At 39.4% G+C, this 20,025-nt stretch overlaps 1 protein-coding gene across 11 annotated transcripts in view; it reads right to left on the bottom strand.

The window, feature by feature from the left end:
- The window catches only part of dlg5a (discs, large homolog 5a (Drosophila)), a 228,429-nt gene that overhangs the window by 48,841 nt on the left and 159,563 nt on the right, over positions 1–20,025 (bottom strand). For all 11 annotated transcript variants that reach the window (XM_043678983.2, XM_043678982.2, XM_043678990.2 and 8 more), the window contains 8 exons: positions 19,438–19,570; positions 14,753–14,880; positions 14,432–14,607; positions 13,330–13,433; positions 12,385–12,477; positions 6,035–7,060; positions 1,982–2,165; positions 99–252 (listed from right to left, as the gene is read on the bottom strand). In XM_043678983.2, coding sequence (XP_043534918.2) covers positions 99–252; positions 1,982–2,165; positions 6,035–7,060; positions 12,385–12,477; positions 13,330–13,433; positions 14,432–14,607; positions 14,753–14,880; positions 19,438–19,570 — 1,998 coding nt within the window. The remainder of the gene's footprint in view (positions 1–98; positions 253–1,981; positions 2,166–6,034; positions 7,061–12,384; positions 12,478–13,329; positions 13,434–14,431; positions 14,608–14,752; positions 14,881–19,437; positions 19,571–20,025) is intronic.

The following is a 20,025-nucleotide window of genomic DNA, read 5'->3' as shown; positions in this document are numbered from 1 at the left end:
AAAGATCATTATCAGAGCACTTTTGTTAAATACTCTTTTACAAAAACTTCGAAGTAGACAAGACTCATTGCTAGCCAAATCTAATGGGTAATTAGTACCTATGCTGCTGTTGGGGATAGCACATCTGACTAGCCATGGAAGGATAGTTGCTACTGTGGACCATACGACTCCGAACTGTGAAGAAAGGAACATTTGGATTGCGCAGGACAGCTGTCACAGCTGGACAAGGCACAAAATTTCTCTGTACATTGCCTGTATATGAAAGGTAGAAATTATGTTTAAATGGTCACACGCATTAAACAAACATCTTCATTTGTACAATCTTCAATGAAAAATATGAAACAAACTAAAGTAGCAGAAGTGAACAATGTTCAAGAAAGCTAACGGCTTTTTTCAAGCTGTTATTCAATTAGAAAAATATAATTCCTACACAGATACAGGAAGGCATCCAGTAAAAATTTAATACTTGACTGTCTGTCCATGGAAGATTTAGTTATATAGTACTTATTTAGTTCATATAAAACATCTTTCATGATTTTGAACATCTTTTCCAAATCCCCCTTTCTCCTTCCTACTCCTAGAATTGCCACCTCGAATTGAACTTTAGCTGAGGCCGAACCAGTGATTCATAAAGGCTTATCTTAACATGCTTGTATTTGTACTCCATGTCACTGTTTGTAGAGCCAAACATTTTGAACAACCTTATCCACACAGAGCTGTGGAATCAAAGAGTTGAGTCTGCACTAGTCAAAAACAACCACCTAACTATTCTGATCCAAGACACGCAAGTGTATATCGAGATACTTAAATGTTGAGGGTTTCTGTCTCTACTACCCTGACAGGCAAAGGTCCGGATTCCCACGCCACTCTCTGGCCGAGAAAATGCTTCCTCATGTGCCCTTTAAACCTCCTGGCTCTCACAAATCTATGTCCACGTCACTGATCCCTCCATCAAAAGGAATAGGTTCACCCAGTCTAAGCCCTTCATAATTTTATACGTCTCAATCACATCCCCCTCACCCAGTCTCCTCTGCTCCAAGGAAAATAAGTCTATCCAGTCTCTCCTCATTACTAAAATTCTCCAGCCCAGGCAACATCTCCAACCACTGCAACCTCTCCAGTGCAATCACAACTCTCCTATCACGTAAATTCCAGAACTGCACACAATACACAAGTTGTCGCCTAACTAACATTTTATACAGCTCCAGTATCACCTCTTTGCTCTTAAACTCTCATACCTCGGCAAATAAAGACAAGTTCTTAACCACTTTATCTAACAGTCCCGCTATATTAAGTAACTGGTAGAAATGCATACCAAGGTCCATTTGACCCTTGGTGTTTCTCAGAATCCTGCTGTTCATCACATATTCCCTTGCTTTGTCTGTCCTGCCAAAGCCACCTCACACATATATGGATTGAGTTCCACTTGGACTGCTATTTTCAAAGACTTGTGTATCTCTCTGTCCTCCTCCTCCTTTCAAATTGTACAAATCAGTTTATATTGCCTGTCCGGACTCTTCCTTTCAAAATGCAGCTGCAATAAATTTGTAATGATTGAGATTAACATTTGGAAGCTTTTCTATTTGGTCTCTGTTTTAACTTACTACATATCAACTAGTACAGATGCAACATATACACAATCAGAACTAGTAATATTTAACTTATTTTGCACATTAATTAACTGAAATCAGCTGCATTTTGCATTTATACATTGCTATATTTAATTAGGCCATATGTTGGAATTTTGGCTGGCCAACAACATTTAGATTTAGCAGAGTAAATATATTAAGTTAATGACGAACAATAACTCTCAAATGTCCAAAAGCTTTGATGACATTTTAAATCATATTTTAAGAGCAGCTGAAACAAGGATATGATTCAATTGCAAGAATTAAAACATTAGAAAGGGTTAAATCTGTATCTTACTCATATGTTTTACAATATAGCACCAAATGTCCTGAAAATTTCTTTATGAACTAACCTGCTGATGGTGGACTATTATAGACTACTGGTACATAGCCACTACTGTGCCTATGTGAGCGTTTTGGTGCGTTTTGGTGCCATTCGTGTAGTTCCAAAGAGAGGCGTTCTTCACTTGAATTGTACTTGAGAATAGGGGAGCAAGATGCATGACTCTCATAGCGCGATTGGGGGTCAATATTTTCCTGCAAATATAAACAGTGCCATTCAAATCATCTGTAGTATACAATTCTTCATGGAAAAACAAGAGGGCTTTCAGATTCTTTTCTGAACTTTCTTCATGTGTTTCCAGCAACTTGTCAGCTTTTCTGCAATAGCACCTTCATTACTTCATACCTCTCGAATCTCTCTAGGTACCACAATGTAATTACCATATTGAAAAGGGAACATACTCCTGTCAATGCTTCTCTTCAACCAAGTATGTGAGCAGAGTTTGCTCAGAATTTCCCTTTTGCTTTATTTCCAAGTCTCTGGACTTTCTTCAACCTCCTGCCCATTCTGGAGCTTAGTATGGTAACAACATTCCTCAAATCTTCCTCAAAATCATTTTCACTATACTTTTGGAACCTCTTCATTTTCAAAAGCACTTCGCAGAGAATTAGAACATAGAACATGACAGTGCAGTATAGGCCCTTTGGCCCTTGATGTTGCACCGACCTGTGGAACCAATCTGAAGCCCATCTAACCTACACTATTCCATTCTCATTCATATGCCTATCCAATGACCATTTAAATGCCCGCAAAGTTGGTGAGTCTACTACTGTTGCAGACAGTGTGTTCCACGCCCCTTGCCTAAATATTTCCTGAGAAGTTTTCTACCTGCAACTTTAGCTAATTCTCACGTTGCATTTTTCCAATTCAATGCAATTAATAATTTGCTTCCTTTAATACAAATCCTGATACCTGTCATTGTACAATAGGTGAACAAAGAATGGCATCATGGCCAGCACAGACATGGTGGGCCAAAAGGCCTATTCTATGTTCTACAAAGACACAGTGAGCGATAAACTTAAAAATTCCAGCTATTTCTCCCTCTCTACATCTGTTCCATTAAAGTACAATTTTTATATTGATTACCTGTGGTATCACTGACCAAACCAGCTGCAAGAATGTATGACATTTATACAGTGTGAAGGAACAAAGTTCAAACAAGAAGCAAATGTCAACGATTTTGCTCAACTTCTTGTGCTGCATGTAATGGTGGTTCTGAAAACAAGCTCTCTGGCTGCATTGCAGTTCCCAGTTTACCAGAAGTCTACTTCTAAGGACATTTCCGAGAACTTCCTGAAAAAAAAACTATGATTTAAGAATAAATTACATGTTAACAAGATAATTTGAAAATTTTAAAATACATTCAACATTTGAAATGTATTTGGACAAACACATGGATAAGAAAGATTTAGAAGGATATGAGCCAAGTGCAGGAAAATGGGGTTCGTGTTGATGGCATTTTGGTTGGCACAGACCAGTTTGGGCCAAAGAGCCTGTCTCCGTGCTGTAGAACTCTACGACACTGCTTGCACATGTGAAAGTAGGCACTGTCTCAAAACGTAGACAAATACACTTGAAACCAAGATGCCTTTTCCTAGGAGATGGGGTTGCTATTCCAGGTGGGCTATTTATCTTGTAAAAGAGGTTTGCTTCAGAAATAGGTTATCACTATGCCAGCTTGTAGCATACTTTTGAGTGCAGAAATTGTTCCATGGATGACTGGACACGAATGAATTACCGTTGGGAATATTTTCAGCCTGAGATGCTCACTTTGCACAAATACATTTACTAAATTCAACACATATTCGATTTTCTTTTATTGCAAATGGTAAATCCTTAAATACTTCATTGCAACACGTGCTGACATCAGCAAATGAGCACCATAAGACAAACTTTGTAAACAGGTCAAGTCAACTGCAACGAGTTTAATTCTGTATCCTGAAACATCATTGCCCATAATGCAGTGGTTAACTATACACTCTACAAAGAGCAAAACTTGGGTGCTCAGCTGGAAAAATGTCTACGGCCAGAAAGCTTTATGGGGTTCACCAAATCTTCTGCCACAACTTGGCTGGGTGGCACAGTGGCTCAGTAGTTAGCGCTGCAGCCTCACAACACCAGGGACCGAGGTTCAATTTCACACTCAGAAACTGACAACGTGGAGTTTGCACATTCCTTGTGTGTGGGTTTCCTCCGGGTGCTCTGGTTTCCTTCCACAGTCAAAAGATGTGCAGATTAGGTGGATTGGCCATGCTAAATTGCCCATATTGCCTAGGCATGTGCAGGCTAGATGGGTTAGCCACGAGGAGTGTGGGGTTACAAGGATAGTGTCTGGTTGGGATGCTCTTCAGAAGGTCAATGTTGACTCGATGGGCCAAATGGCCTGCTTCAATATTGCAGGAATTCTATGCATTTCAGCAGATCAAAGTTTAGTTTTCAGTCTACTTCTCCGTTTAGTTGTTTTTCTGCCATAAAATGGGAAGTTTTAGTATATTGCTTAGGACAATGTTTTGCTGCGATGGTTCCTATTGTTAAAACACAGGTCAAACACGTTGCCCCAAGTCTCACTTAAGTACCAAGGATAAACAGCATTGATAGAACTGTATACCAGCAAGGAATCAGCACCCTAAGGAAAGGTGATTGGGGGATAAATTTAGCAAGAGAGATGAATTATTTTACATCCTGGTCAGATGATTAGCCCACTATTTTTTAATGTTCTCTTACAACACTAAATTCAAAATTTTCCTGGTAGCATTGTATTTGTAATGATCAGAAAGATGTAAGCTTCTTTATTTTGACTGGTTTCCACGCCTACTGGGCTAAGTTTCAAAATGACCTAACAAGGCACTGTTGTTGAGATCCTTTTTGTGTTTGCCATATAACATCAGATTGGAATTATCCATACACCATTTGATTACTTCAATTCTGATTCCATGTCCTCCAGTTGCTTCTGTATTTTTTCTGACTAAATTAAGCCAAACAGAGCACCTGGCTCTGGTTGGGAAAATCAATTCAAGAGTTGTCCAGATAGATAATAGAATGCATTATTTCTCAACACAGATTGTAAACTACGCCTTTTCTCTGATGCGAAACTGGGCCAATTAGCCATGCGATTATGGAGATCCTGGCTGATCAGTGAGATAACTCCATAATCAAGGGTCAGTCTATTACAGGAATTATCCTATAGATAATAAATGCTCTCAAAATTCTGCCCGACAAAAAGTGCCCTTCCATTAATAGGTTTGTCCAATGCAATCAGTAGGCCAAATCTGGATGAGGTTCCTTTGTCTTTATCCATTGATTCTATATTTTAATTTCTCATGTGAATTTTAATTGGTAACATATATCAAGATTACTTACTTAGTTTTGTTAACTCTCTTTTCCCTAGCAATAACAGTAATATATTACCTGCATGCAACTCAATTATATTTCATGATTTGGTAAATTTCATCACATTGATGACGGCTCCACTCTTCTTAACTCTCATGAAGAAGCAGACAATAGTCAGTGCTAGGATTTTTATGGACAACCAATATACAGTAGACTCCCAAGAAGTGTTTTTAGTTCTGCAGCTGTTTAAGGGAGAGTCATGGTTTAACTGTAATCATCACCAACTTCAAAGGACTCTCACCATCAACTCACCTTTACTATGTCAATTATACACATACGCAAGAGTTAAAAGCCTCATATCTGGTGCATGTCCACCAGTAATATGTTGGATAAGACTTTGCACTAATCCACATCCTCATCACACCAGTCAGTCATGTTTTATTTCAAAGCATGACAATCAGGCTTCTCTCGAATGGTTGGAGCTTGAGATTTACAAGCAGCTGCCAATCTATAGAAATATCACTCCAAGTCATGACTGTAGTTCTTAGTCTCTGATTGATCTCTGGACATTGATTATCAAGCATCTTCCCACAGGAATTGCCTGAGGACAGCTTTAAAATGATAGTTGTAAATATCATATCTTTAACCCACACCACGTCAATAAAATTACTACCACTCATGATGATCTTAAAAAAAATGACAGAAATTTGTCATTCACAAATCAATTGCTTACCTGAGGGGACGGTCCAGAGATAATCAAGGGAGCAAGTTTGCTTGGTCTTAAAACTGGAGCAGATTTTGGTCGCCGTCTGTTCACAGGTTCCTCCTCAACTCTCTGGTTACCTTCTGATTTCTCAGAAGTCCTTGAAGGTATTAAAGCAGTTCCTTCTAAGTACTGAGCAGGCTGATAGTGGCCAGCCTTCATATCATGAACTTCATATGTTGTCTCTTGTTTTATTCCAAGGGACACAGGGGATTTAGGCCCTGTGGGGCTGGTCGGAGGTGACCTAGTATTTATTGTAGAGTCTGAAGTAGAGCTAGCTTGTTGTTTGTGCTTAAATTTGAATGAATCACTCCTTTTGGGTGGTGTTGGAGGTGTTGAACCAGATTCACTCTTTGATGACTGAAAAGAATGCGTCTGCTTTTGTGTTGGAGAGAGATAATCCATCTTTGGGGGAGTTTGTGGCCTTTTGAAGGTATCTGGATCGAAGATAGGCTTCCTTTGTTTTGGCAGTTTGAATATGGAGAGTTTTCCAGGTTCAGAAGGTGAAACATCCACCATTGTTTTTGGCCAGGTGCCACCACTGTGTTTAGAATTATGCCCATTTTCTGCGCCTGTCTCCACCACCACACAATCCGTAACTGTTGGGTCAAACGTGAAGCGTCTTTTATCATGTTCTGCAATCCCATAACCTTGATCAGGAAATAGCTCTGGGCTGAAAGGGCCAGGTTTGTGGTCTGAAAAATTGTGGCAAGTATGATCAGCTGTCCTATGTGTATTAGACTGCAAAGGACAGCTTGAAAATTGCTTATGTTCACAATATGTGCCACCTTCATGACTGGCTCTATCATTTTTGCTGTCAAGTAAGCTCGAGTCTATAGTGAAAATGTCAGTCTGTGTTGAACTGTTATGTTTCAAGTTTCGGGTATTAGGAACCTGTACTTCCGATTCATGAATCCTACAGTTTCCAGATTTCTCAGATTCCTTTAGTGTTTCAAGTATATTCTGTCCACTCCAAGAGGAACTCTGAGGAACCACCTTCAGAGACAGAAGAAAAGTACACACTTTAAGTAATTCACAATGCTACTCAACTAGGACCTGTCTTTTGTAGCATGTGCTCAAAAATATTGACTCAACAGTTACGAAGACTGCATCAGATTTTTGTGTAATTAGGTTAAAAATCGAGTGCAGCAAGATGCTTATCATATCAATTGCAAACTTCACAAACATTGCTAGGGATAGATGGCCTAACAAATGGTAATATATCAAGAATGAAATTTTACTATTTCTTAATTTTTCATACAGATCCCAGTGCATATTTTGTGTCCGTGAGTGTTAACACGATATATCCACTGAAAGTGGTGGACAATATCACTGATATTTCTCAACATAATCAAAGTAATTACAGATCCAGGGAATTAAAAAAGCAATATTTAACAATTTTCTCTGAATAGCAGCAGTTGTGTTGAAGGAAATGGCATGAATGAACAATCTGGCAGCTGGAAGAACACAGCAAGCCAGATAGCGCCAGGAGGTGGAGAAGTCAATTTTTTGGGTATTAACTCTCCTTCAGGACTAGATGTGGGGGTAGGGGGAACTACAGATAAAGAGAGGCGAGTAGTGGGGTGGGAAGAGTAGCAGAATAGTGAGGCATTGATAGGTAGACACGGGAAATGGGTACGACCTGGTTGGTCGATGGGACGGATGAATCCAGTCGGTAGCTACAAGGAAGGATCAGTAGGTGGAATGGAAGGGGAGGAAGTGGGGCTGAAAAGGGAGGCGGAGTTGGGATAGAGCTATGCGTTTAACATGATAAATGTTAGCTTTGTAGTATCCATCCAAAACAGTTTGAAAGTTCATCTCCAAATACACGTATAAATGTATTTAGATACTGTGAACCAGAAGAACAAATGGGTGAATTTGCACAGGTATTAAAACCATGTATGCAGGATTAAGGTAATTGCACTTGACCAATCTGCAAAACTTTCACTGAAAACTGCATCTGTCCAAAATAGTTGTACTTAATACATTGCAAATTGAGTCTCTGCAATTGATTTCTATAACAATTTCAAATGTTTAATTGTTAATTGTTTATTAACTTCCATAGAGTGTGTGGAATGAATAGTGGGGATGGTAGTTTGAAATAATGTTATTCAAGTACAAAATTCAAATTGAAGGAATTTCAACTAAGCAGTTATCAGAATTACAATCAGTTCCTTTAGTTTTGATGAGGAATTCAGCTTATTTTTGGACAATTTAATGTATTTCTATACAATTTGTCTGTATATGTCTGCAAAGTCTGTCCATCTAACAAATTATGATGGAAATTGAAAAACCGCAGATGCTGGAAATCAGAAATAAAATCAAAAACAGAAATTGCTGGAAAAACTCAACAGGTCTGGCAGCACCTATGGAGAGAAATCAGAGTTAATGTTTTGGGTCCAGTGACTTTTCTTCAGAACTGATGGGACCTAGGAAAAGGTTGATATTTATGCAGAAGATGGGGAGGAGGGAGAGTAAATGAGAGGCGGAGGCAGAGCCCAAAGAGAGAGAAAAACAGATGGACAAACAAGAGAGTAGTTAAAGGTCAGTATGTGGAATGGTTAGTTGCTAATGGGGGCTGTTGGTAGCTGACATTGAGTTGTGTGGGGTAGCTGCCTATGCAATGACAAAAACCTGGTGTTTGGGGGTCGACTAAGGACATGGTCTCAAGCTCTAAAATTGCTGAAGTCAATATTAAATGCAGAAGGCTGCAGAGTTCCGAAATGGAAAACAGAGTGCTATTCTTTTAGCTTGCGCTGAGCTTCCTTGGAGCACTGCAGCAAGCCTGACACAGAGATGTTGGCCACGAAACAGAGTGGTGTGTTTTTGCAGATAGAACATAGGTACTCTGCAAAGAGTCACCCAGTCTGAGCTTCATTTCCGCAATGTAGAGGGAACCACATTGTGAGCAGTGAATAAAGGAGACTAGGTTGAGTGAAGTGCAGGTAAAGAGTTGCTTCACCTGGAAAGTGCGTGCTGTGGAAATGTCACTGGTCCTGAAACATTAACTCTGATTTCTCTCCTGAGCTTTTCCAGCAGTTTCTGTTTCTGTTTTGTACTTTAAACAGATAGATTATCAACCATATTTTCAAATGAGTTCTTCACACGCTGCAAAAGTACAGTTTAACAGTGTAGTTTCTCGGGAAACCACAAACGGAACAAATATGTGGTGTTTCCTCATGTCGTACTGCATGAAGCTACATGGTGATTGCTATTCACTTTGAATTAAAGCAGAACTAAAACTATTGCTCCAATGTCATACACTTTTCAGGGTGGTATCATGATGCTTGCAAGGCATATTCAAAGAACAAAGACAATCTTTAAAGACAGGTACAATATCTTTCTTAAATGTTTTACATTTTCTGCACATCTGGAAGCATTTTCAAGTAGTGCAGATTCAGGATGGGGAGAGTGCCAGATCTGCTGTAACACCAGCACTGTGGGGCTCGGAAAAAGCCTCCGAGCCATTGATAGCTCAGAGTGGGGATAAAGAAAGCCCAAAAGGAATGTGTGCTTAATGCAGGTGAGAACGAGTGGATTTTGGAGAAGCCAGGAGTTGTACTAGATCGGTGAAGCCAGCTGTTGCAGACTAGCTGGAATTGGGCCTGTGAATAGGCAGTGAAGCGCAGTTCGAGGAAAGGCAAGCGAACTACCAGATGTGCTGAGCAAGTCCATGACAGAGCCGCTTTTGAGACAATTCCAAAACTAGGCCCTCAAAAGAGGAGAACTGGAAACACTTGGAGACGACAGAAGTTTCAATGCGATTTAGAGACTTACATAGTCATTAATGCTTGGGAGATTGCTGATAAATTAATTTGGATCTGTCTTGACCACATTTGCTGTTTGATTTACTATGTATGGCATTTGACTACTGTTTGTCTATTACTCATATTGTGTTAATTCTGATTCTTAAGAGTACAAATTGTACATATATTGTAAATTGTATTGCTATTCTAATTTACATTACTGTTCAAGTTTGTATAGTAAACTTTATTTTGTCTTATTCAATATCGAGAAATCTTGTATCTTTATTCCCTCAGTAAGTACTTGGGATCTCTCATTTTGCCTATTTTAAAAAATATACTGGTCTTTGGCCAGACTGCAACATAAAATTGGTGATCTGGTCCGGGATCATAACATTCCTGAAAATGGATTAAATAATCGCTCTATTAAAGGAATCCTAAATGGATGGTCTATTCCCAAAGGTAATATAACAAATAGATAAGAGATCAGGGTTCTCTATTGTTTTCTCTGGAAAACTATTAAACTGAAGGTGTAATCTTGTGATTTAGTCTTGTGACTAGATCACCTTATACTAAAAATGGAAGAAGGGAGAACGTAATGGTTATTGGAGCAGACAACTAAGGTGCTTGTGTTATGGAATTAGATGCCTCCCATTGTGTCTTTCTGCATCTAATTACAAATAACTGATGTGCTAAATGGGCACTTTGGCAGAGGAGATAAATTTGCTTGCGTTTCCTCAGTACAAGGTACTAACAGCATTCCAAAACTAGAAGTAGAGAAGGTTCACGGTGGGCGGCACGGTGGCACAGTGTGGGCGGCACGGTGGCACAGTGTGGGCGGCACGGTGGCACAGAGTGGGCGGCACGGTGGCACAGAGTGGGCGGCACGCTGGCACAAAGTGGGCGGCACGCTGGCACAAAGTGGTTAGCACTGCTGCCTCACAGCGCCAAAGACCCGGGTTCAATTCCTGCCTCAGGCGACTGACTGTGTGGAGTTTGCACGTTCTCCCCGTGTCTGCGTGGGTTTCCTCCGGGTGCTCCGGTTTCCTCCCACAGTCCAAAGATGTGCAGGTCAGGTGAATTGGCCATGCTAAATTGCCCGTAGTGTTAGGTAAGGGGTAAATGTAGGGGTATGGGTGGGTTGCGCTTCGGCGGGGCGGAGTGGACTTGTTGGGCCGAAGGACCTGTTTCCACACTGTAAGTAATCTAATCTAATCTAATCTAATCTTCACTCGGTTGATCCTTGGTATGGAGGGATTCTCTTATCAGAAGAGGTTGAGTAGGTTGGGCTTGCACTCATATGAGCTTAGAAAAATGAGAGGAGACAATATTGAAACATCGAACATCCTTAGAGGGTTCAACAGGACAGATGTGGAGAGGTTGTTTCCCCCTTATGGACTGTCTGGAACCATGGGGCATAATCTCAGAGTAAGGGATCACCTATCTAAGGCAGCGATGAGGATGAATTTCTCAGAGAGTAGAGAAACTGTGGAATTCTACACCAAAGAAGGCTGTTGAGTCTGGGTTGTTACATTTTAATCAGTAAGGGAATCGAAGGCAATTGCGTTAAGGCAGAATGGTTCAGTTGAGGATCAACAGATCAGCCATGATCTCATTGAATGGCAGAATTACTTCTAAGTGTAATAGCTCTAATTGACCTTTTTCCTGAATTCATTTTCTGTGCAGATCTACGCTGTAAAGAACCCTTTTTAGGAAATGTGTTCATGGGATGTGGGTGTCATTGGATATGCCAGCATTTATTGCTCATATGTAATTGTCCTTAATAAGGTGGTGGTCAGCCACCCTCTTTAACACTGGCTGTCCATAGCAGGTTAGGTATACCCACATATTCATTATGGCTGTCAAAAATTGTACTTTGTTCAGAGGCTGAGGTGCACTGCATCTTTACTCACTGAAAAAGAGGGGCTATTCAGGCGGTTACAGATGCAAGCTAGTTCCTAGACTTTCAATTTTATAGACTGAATTTAGAGATTCAGATGGTCATCTTGTTTTTAAAAAAAGCATTCTACATTTTATAAAGAGTCATTTCTATTGCATTCTTAGAACACTTGAGATTTAAAACATCATTAACCAATTCTTTTAGCAACATTGAGCTGGTTTGATAGTTATTTCTGCAGAAGCATGCTATACAAGTGACTGAACCGAATCCAGGAAGGTCTCATGTAAAGTTGTGGTTGAATTGTTAAAATTTGGGATCTTGAATGCAACAACTTTATGGGAAACAACTTTAAATGAAGCATTGCTTCCCATTACAGTCAATGTTAAAATCAGAGCTAGGTAGCTGCACACATTTTTATTTGGAAGAAACAATGTTTAGATTGAAATACTGCAGGACTGCATATTTCTTGCTGAAATCACTTGCAACTTACAATAGATTCAACGTTTTCAAGGAGTCTTATATGGTTCTTAGGGCTAAAGGGATCAAAGGGTATGGGAAGAAAGAGAGAAAAGGGTACTGAGTTGGAGTATCAAGTGATCACATTGAAGAGAACAGTAGACTCCAAGGTCTGAATGGCTTATTACTGCTCCTTTTCTCTATGTTTCTCTCAACCATACCTTCATCAGTGAAAGACTGACAGAATCCCTGCAATTTCGCAACAAAGCTTCACATTCTGTCAGTGACTTGTTTTCTAGTGCAATACCATTTATCTGTGAAAGAGAAAGACTAATTAACAATCAAGCACATCAATACTAACTCTAAGAGTTCAAGTGCAACTTTCTCTATTTCATAAAAATTAAGTTAATAGGTTCTGCTTCTTTTTTCTTTATAATTAATCTGCTTACCTCTAAGTCTCCTTTTAGCGTTTTCTTTACAATAAAGCTATGTTAGTTGTGTTTTTAATTAATTCATGGCATGTGGGCATCACTAGTTAGGCCAGCTTTAATGGCCCATGCACAGTGCCTTCGAGGTGAGCTGCCTTTGATGGCGACCTGCCTTCTTGAAACACTGCAGTCCATTTGGCATAGGAACCCCCTACTGTGTTGTTAGGGACAGTGTTCCAGGAGTTTGACCTTGTGACACTGAAGGAATGGTGATGTAGTTTCCAATCAGCATGGTGAGTGGATGGAGCAGATTTTGCAGGTGGTGTTCCTATCAGATCTTTCTTTGCATTTCAATCACTCAAAGTCATTTCTGCTAATGCCTTTTCTAAAACATCTATTCTAAAACTGGTCTTACTATTGTGTGTCCTATAGTGCTCATCAATAATCACCCTACATTGACAAAATCCCGAGTATGAGAAATGTTCACACAAACCTTTTACTAATGCAAATGTTTCATGTTACTTACACGATAATTACCTGTTGCTGCAAGCATCTTTGTATGTCTTAACCTAATTTAAAGGGTGACTCGCTTCACTTGCTACCTTCTACAGTAGTGCTTAAGAAATCGGAAACTTAGGGACGAGGGACACTGATTGGTACAGCATGTTGCACGCCAACAAGTTGCTTTGCCGGGTGAAGATTTGCCATTTAGTTTAGTTGTAAATTCAGACTACTAACTGTAATCAGTCTGTCTCCCACCGTTAAGGATCCTTCCCTTGCAGCAGAACTGCCAGGAACAATAGTAGCTACATATACTCCAGTCTCCAAGCTGATTCCAATGTCTGCAAAAGATAGAAACACAAAATGGGTACAGCATAGGCTACTTACCCTACAAACATCAACATTTATACTTTAAATACTGTCAAATATGGTTGACAAGAAAACTAATTTTCCTGTATACAAGAGGCCACTGAGCTCTATTTATCTTCATAGGTCATTAGGCAGATGCTATGTTGACTTATGGGCCTTGTAAAATAAAACTCAATGTTCTCATTAATTTCCCAGGACTGCAGGTTGTGAATCTAAAGATCTAGGTATACTGATTCAGTATTTCTCCAACAGCACTTCCCAACTTTTCAGTCCAAAGACTTCAAACAGGACAACGCTGCAAGTAAAAAATAGAAATGTAAACAGAACAGTTACTAAAGATTTTAAGACCAGATTGTCAAGAATCATGGTCCTGAAAAGGATTAGCACCTATAATTTTGCCATAAGGTTTAGCTTGTTGGAAGAGTGGAGATGGAACATTAATTTGCTGCTATTAGATGTTTAAAGATTCTATAATATGGTAGGATTATATCATAATAGAACCTAAGTACTGAGACATGCAGGCTAAACGTGTCCCTGTACAACAAGCTAATGGACTAAAACCCTTAGGTCTCACTTGTACGGTGCATCCTCAATGCAGAAGTTTACAATTCCTAGATTCATCATATTTATTTCTCTTAGAACTGTGGCTATAAATGAACATAACTTTGGTTTTCCTCATTACTAATTTCCGACTATTTAACATGCCTCAAGGTCAATGACAAAAATGTGTCATCTTATTATAAAAGTAAATAACATGAATAACCCATTGGACATTACACAGCAGTGGAGATGCATCATGCGGTTGAACAAAATAATAGTTTCAAGTAATTTGTCATAAATTTCATTTGCATTTATTCCAATTACAGTTAGATCAGCTATCTGGATCAGCAGTTAATTAGCAACTGATGTGAATTAGAGTCTTCTGGAATTGGAAATTGAGTTGGATACAGATGTTAAAATTTAAAATTACCTTTGTGACCCACAAGGTTGATATGAACTGGAGTTATCGCCCTGCCTCCCAGAGACTTTCTTCTTCGAACTATGATATTAATTACCCCTCCACCATTCAGTACAGCTTTAATGACATGCTTCCTGTCCTTGTTGGTAAGATCTACATCATTTATCCTGAGTAAGCAATCATTCACCCTAGAATAGAAATAAAGGTGCACGATAAACAAAATCGTGGAAGACGATTTTTGTATCATTTGAAAGAACCTTTCTGTTGGAAAATAATTTTCATACAAAATGATATCTTTCAGTTGCAGGAAAGTGAGAAATTAGCTAGTCTTACCTTAACCTTCCATCTGCAACACTTCCTTTATCTACCTTTATAACGAATATCCCAGAGTCTCCAGGTAGATAAGGCTCATCAGCCCCTCCTGCGACATCAAAACCTAATGCCTTCAAGTCCATGTCATCCTACATCAAAAAAAACACTGCAGTTTACGCAACAGGATCTTGAGTTTACAACTGCAGGATAAGCAATGGCAGATTCTTCAATATAAAGATTTGTCAAAGCACTAGGAATACCTCCTTTACCAATATCGTGTACAATGCATGTGTGCACAGAGAACAATGGCAGACCCAAATGACACTGGCAGCTCTCATGTTGCGGGGTCGTGAAGTTTCTGTTGGGAACGTACTATATGCCCTCTAACAATCCAATGGAAATAGAAGAGCAGTTATGTGGGCAAATTTCAGAGAAGTGTAAAACTAATAGGGTAGTGATAGTAAGGGATTTCAAGTTATCCACTATTAACTGGGGTATAGTATGAAATGCTTCATGAGAGCAAAGTTCGTAAAATGCATCCAGAAGAGCTTTCTCAACATGTACATAAAAAGCCCAATAAGAAATGGGCAGTCCTTAATTTTAGGTAATAAAGCTAGGCAAGTGATTGAATTAGCACTGGGAAACATTTTACAGAAAAATGATCATAACTCTGTTAGATTCAAGATTGTTATGGAAAAGAATAAGGATGGGCCTGAAATCAAGGTTCTAAACCGGGGCAAAGCCAATTTTAATAAAATCAGGTATGGTTTGGCCAGAGTGGATTGGGAGAAGATACTTTCTAGGTAAATTTGTGGTGGATTGGGAGAAGATACTTTCTAGGTAAATTTGTGGTGGATTGGGAGAAGATACTTTCTAGGTAAATTTATGATGGAGCAATGTGACACGTTCACAAAGGAAACAGGTAGCTTACAGGCCAACATGTTCCAATGCAGATATCGGATTGGACAAACAAATCTATGAACCCTGGATATCAAGGGACATACAAGACTGGATAAGGAGAACAAGACAGGTTTATGGTCGATAGAGTAGAAGCCCTAGAGGAATACAGAATATGCAAGGGGTAACTTAGAGTCATAGAATCATAGAAATGTACAGCATGGAAACAGACCCTTCAGTCCAACCCAACCATGCCGACAAGATATCCCAACCCAATCTAGTTCCTACTTGCCAGCACCCAGTCCATATCCCTCCAAACCCTTTCTTTTCATATACCCATCCAAGTGCCTCTTAAATGTTGCAATTGTACCAGCCTCCACCATTTCCTCTGGCAGCTCATTCCATACACGTACCACCCTCTGCGAGAAAAAGTTGCTCCTTAGGTCTCTTTTATATCTTTCCCCTCTCATCCTCTAGTTCTGGACTCCCCCACCCCAGGGAAAAGACTTTGTCTATTTATCCTATCCACGCTCCTCAGAATTTTGGAAACCTCTACAAACTCACCCCTCAGCCTCCAATGCTTCAGAGAGAACAGCCCCAGCCTGTTCAGCCTCTCGATATAGCTCAAATCCTCCAAGCCTAGCAACATCATTGTAAATCTTTTCTGAACCCTTTCAAGTTTCACAATATCCTTCCAATCGGAAGGGGACCAGAATTGCACGCAATATTCCAACAGTACAGTAACATGACCTCCCAACTCCTGTACTCAATACTCTGACTGATAAAGGAAAGCATACCAAACACCTCCTTCATTACCCTATCTACCTGTAACTCCACTTTCAAGGAGCTATATGAACTTGCACTCCAAGGTCTCTTTGTTCAGCAACACTCCCAAGGACTTTACCATTAAGTGTATAAGTCTTGCTAAGATTTGTTTTCCCAAAATGCAGCACCTCGCATTTATCTGAATTAAACTCCATCTGCCACTTTTCAGCCCATTGGCCCATCTGATCAAGGGCCTGTTGTAATTTGAGGTAACCCTCTTCGCTGTCCACTACACCTCCAATTTTGGTGTCATCTGCAAACTTACTAACTGTACCTCTTATGCTCGCATCCAAATCATTTACATAAATGACAAAAAGTAGTGGACCCAACACCAATCCTTGTGGCACTCCACTGGTTACAGGCCTCCAGTCTGAAAAACAACCCTTCACCACCACCCTCTATCTTCTACCTTTGAGCTAGTTCTATACCCGAATGGCTAGTTCTCCCTGTATTATATGAGATCTAACCTTGCTAATCAGTCTCCCATGGGGAACCTTGTCGAACGCCTTATTGAAATCCATATAGATTACATCTACCGCTCTGCCCTCATCAATCCTCTTTGTTACTTCTTCAAAGAAACTCAATCAAGTCTGTGAGATTCCCCACATGATTCCCCACACACAAAGCCATTAAAAAGGAAATGAGGGCAAAAAGGGGACATGAAAGAATGACAAATAAAAGCAAATAAAAGCTTTGACAAAGTTAGACTTGAAACATCAGCTCTTTTTTCTCTTTACAGATGTTGCCAGACCTGCTGAGATTTTCCAGCGTTTTCTCTTTTGGTTGATGAAAGAATGACAGGTAAATTGAAAGAAAATACAAGTACATCAAGGGTAGGATGCCCAGGGAAAGAAAATGCTCCATTAAAGATGACAGTAACAGTTTATACGTGGAGCTGGAGCACACAGATAAGGTTCTAATTGAATACTTTGGGTCAGTGTTCACTCATGAGATGGATAATATTGGTACAAAAATCGGAAAGTAGTTAACAGTGGGTTGCCAGTTATTCAAGAAAGGAGCAAGGTCTAACCTTAGTGGTGGATTAAGTACTGGAAGCAATTTCAAGGGACAAAATTAATCTGCATTTGGAGAAGCAGGAATTAATCAAGAACAGTCATCATTATTTAGTTAATTGTGCCTGACTAACTTGATTGAATTTTTCAAAGAGGTGACCAGGTGTGTAGATGAGGGCAATGCATTTGGTATAACCTACTCGTCCTACTTACATATACTCTGTGATTACATATAAAGCAATTCAAAATACAATAATCTATTATTCTCCTTTATCATGTAGAATGGTTATTACAAATTAAACTTTCACTTCTTCAAACTACATTCACATTTAGAGTGATATTATGTCTCCCAAACCAAACTCAGATTCTAAGCTCTTTGAAAGTCCACAAAATGCAATTAATTATAATTTAGCATAAATTAATAAACCCAGAAGTGACATTTGAAGATGGTGCAGGGAGAAAAAGGACAGATAAAGTAAAGGCACCTCCCTCAGATACAGGGAACCTCATTTAAAGTTGATTTTTAAAATTCACTCATGGAACATGTTTTTGGCTGGCCAGCATTCACTGCCGATCCCTAATTACCTTTACACTGAGCGGCCTGCTAGGCCATTTCAGAGGGTAGTTGAGAGTCAACCATATTGTAGAAGGTCTGGAGTTACATAGACCAGACTGGGTAAAGATGGCAAATTTCCTTCCCTGAAGGGCATTAGTGAACTATATGATCTTTTCAGACAACCAATGGTTTCACTGTCATCAGTAGATTCCTCATTCCAAATTATTATTGAATTCAAATTCCACCATCTACCGCAATGTGGTTTGACCCAGGTCCCCAGAACATTAGCCGAGTTTTTGAAATAATTGTCTTGCATTAATACCACTAGGCGATTGCATCCCCATTAACTTAAAGATTCACTTACTTTAACATTATCAATAAATTGGACAACATATTTGTTTACTGTTATGAGTACCATTTGCTTCTTACAAAGCTCTTGTATGACCTCCCACATTCAGTTGGCCCTGGCCTTCAACTCGCTCCTATCCCTGTTCCTCACTCTCTGCCTAAACCCCATTCTCAGCCTTCAAAATCTTTTCTTTAAAGTTCTTAAATTTTAATGTCATGTCCTTTAAATCTTTCGTATCAGCTTTCTCTTTTGCCTGCTGTTCCAAATTTGAATTGCAGTCCTGGGCTTCACCTGGTGGCAGATGTTGGGCCGTACAAACAGTTCAGCCTGTATTGACCAGCTTCTGCCACCAGATGGGGACAGTCAATTAAAATTTAATCCGGTGAATGTAAGGTTTATTTATAGTCATTACAATTATATTGTATGTTTTCTATATTCTAAAATTTATTTTAATGTAAATGTTATTTTATTTAAGAATGTTGGCATTTATAAATGAACACCATTTCAACATAATGTTTTAAAGTTGTTTTTTGCTGAGTAAATTCTGCAAGCATCTAACTAGTAGAAAATGAAGATTAGATTAGATTTCTTACAGTATGGAAACAGGCCCATCGGCCCAACAAGTTCACAACGACCCTCCAAAGAGTAACCCACCCAGACCTATTTCCCCCCACACCCGCCTCCAAACTAACGGATCAGAGTTGAACAGTGTGGTGCTGGAAAAGCACAGCCGATCAGGCATCATCCGAGGAGCAGGGGAGTTGATGTTTTGAGCAGAAGCTCTTCATCAGGAATGTTCCAAATCAGGAAAAATGTATGAGAGCTTAAAATGAGCACACAAATCTAACTAGCTTTAACATGGATTGCTGTAGAAATTAATCCTTTACTTTAAATTGCAACTTTCAAGAACATAACCAAAACATTCAGCAAAGACTTCTAGTCTGTTGTTAAAGTATGCACAGTTTCACTTTGCATAAAGTGCTACAATTCCATTGTTGGACTGATTTTTTTTGAGAGCAAAGAAACAAAAATGTCACAGAGGTGAATGCCTGAGGTTTATACATACCCTGTCCTTTGCAAATTCAACTACTTCAGTCTCCCATTCAAGGGAATCAGTGTCAATGGCTGAATCATGCGAATTATGAGCCATAAGCTGCCGAATCCGGGCCTCTTTCTCCAGCTGGTTTTCCATTTTCTCTCTTAAAAAAGGAAAAGTTTAAAAAAAAACTCATCACAGGTTCAATAAATTAAACTGAAATTAAAAAGGCAATTTTTCTTGTTACTGTTTCAGTTCTGTGTGGCAGACTTGTACGTCTGATTTAGAACTTTCTTCATTTCAAATCATGGTTTATGTAAAATAACTACAATTTCTGATGCCAAATACAATTCACCTCACTTGGAATCTGAACACTGGAAACAATGCAAGGGTTGAGAGCAGCAAGACATTGCAAACAGTGTGCAGGTGAGTTTTGGGTTCCCACTGTTATTCTGCGGATTAACTAAGGTCTGAGAAAAAGGACAGTGTGACAGGACAGAAAAATAGGTGATCGAGTGGTTGGTGAATATTTTTCTTGTTTCTTCATTAGTAATTGCAAGAAGCTACTGGTAAGGTATATGAACATAACTTATAGTTAATGCACATTGCAAGTAAAGG

This window comes from Chiloscyllium plagiosum, unplaced genomic scaffold (assembly GCF_037043375.1).
Source record: "Chiloscyllium plagiosum isolate Xiang-an unplaced genomic scaffold, Cpla_swu_hap1 HiC_scaffold_43, whole genome shotgun sequence".
Classification (NCBI taxonomy): Eukaryota; Metazoa; Chordata; class Chondrichthyes; order Orectolobiformes; family Hemiscylliidae; genus Chiloscyllium; species Chiloscyllium plagiosum.
This window is presented reverse-complemented; position numbering and strand designations above follow the sequence as displayed.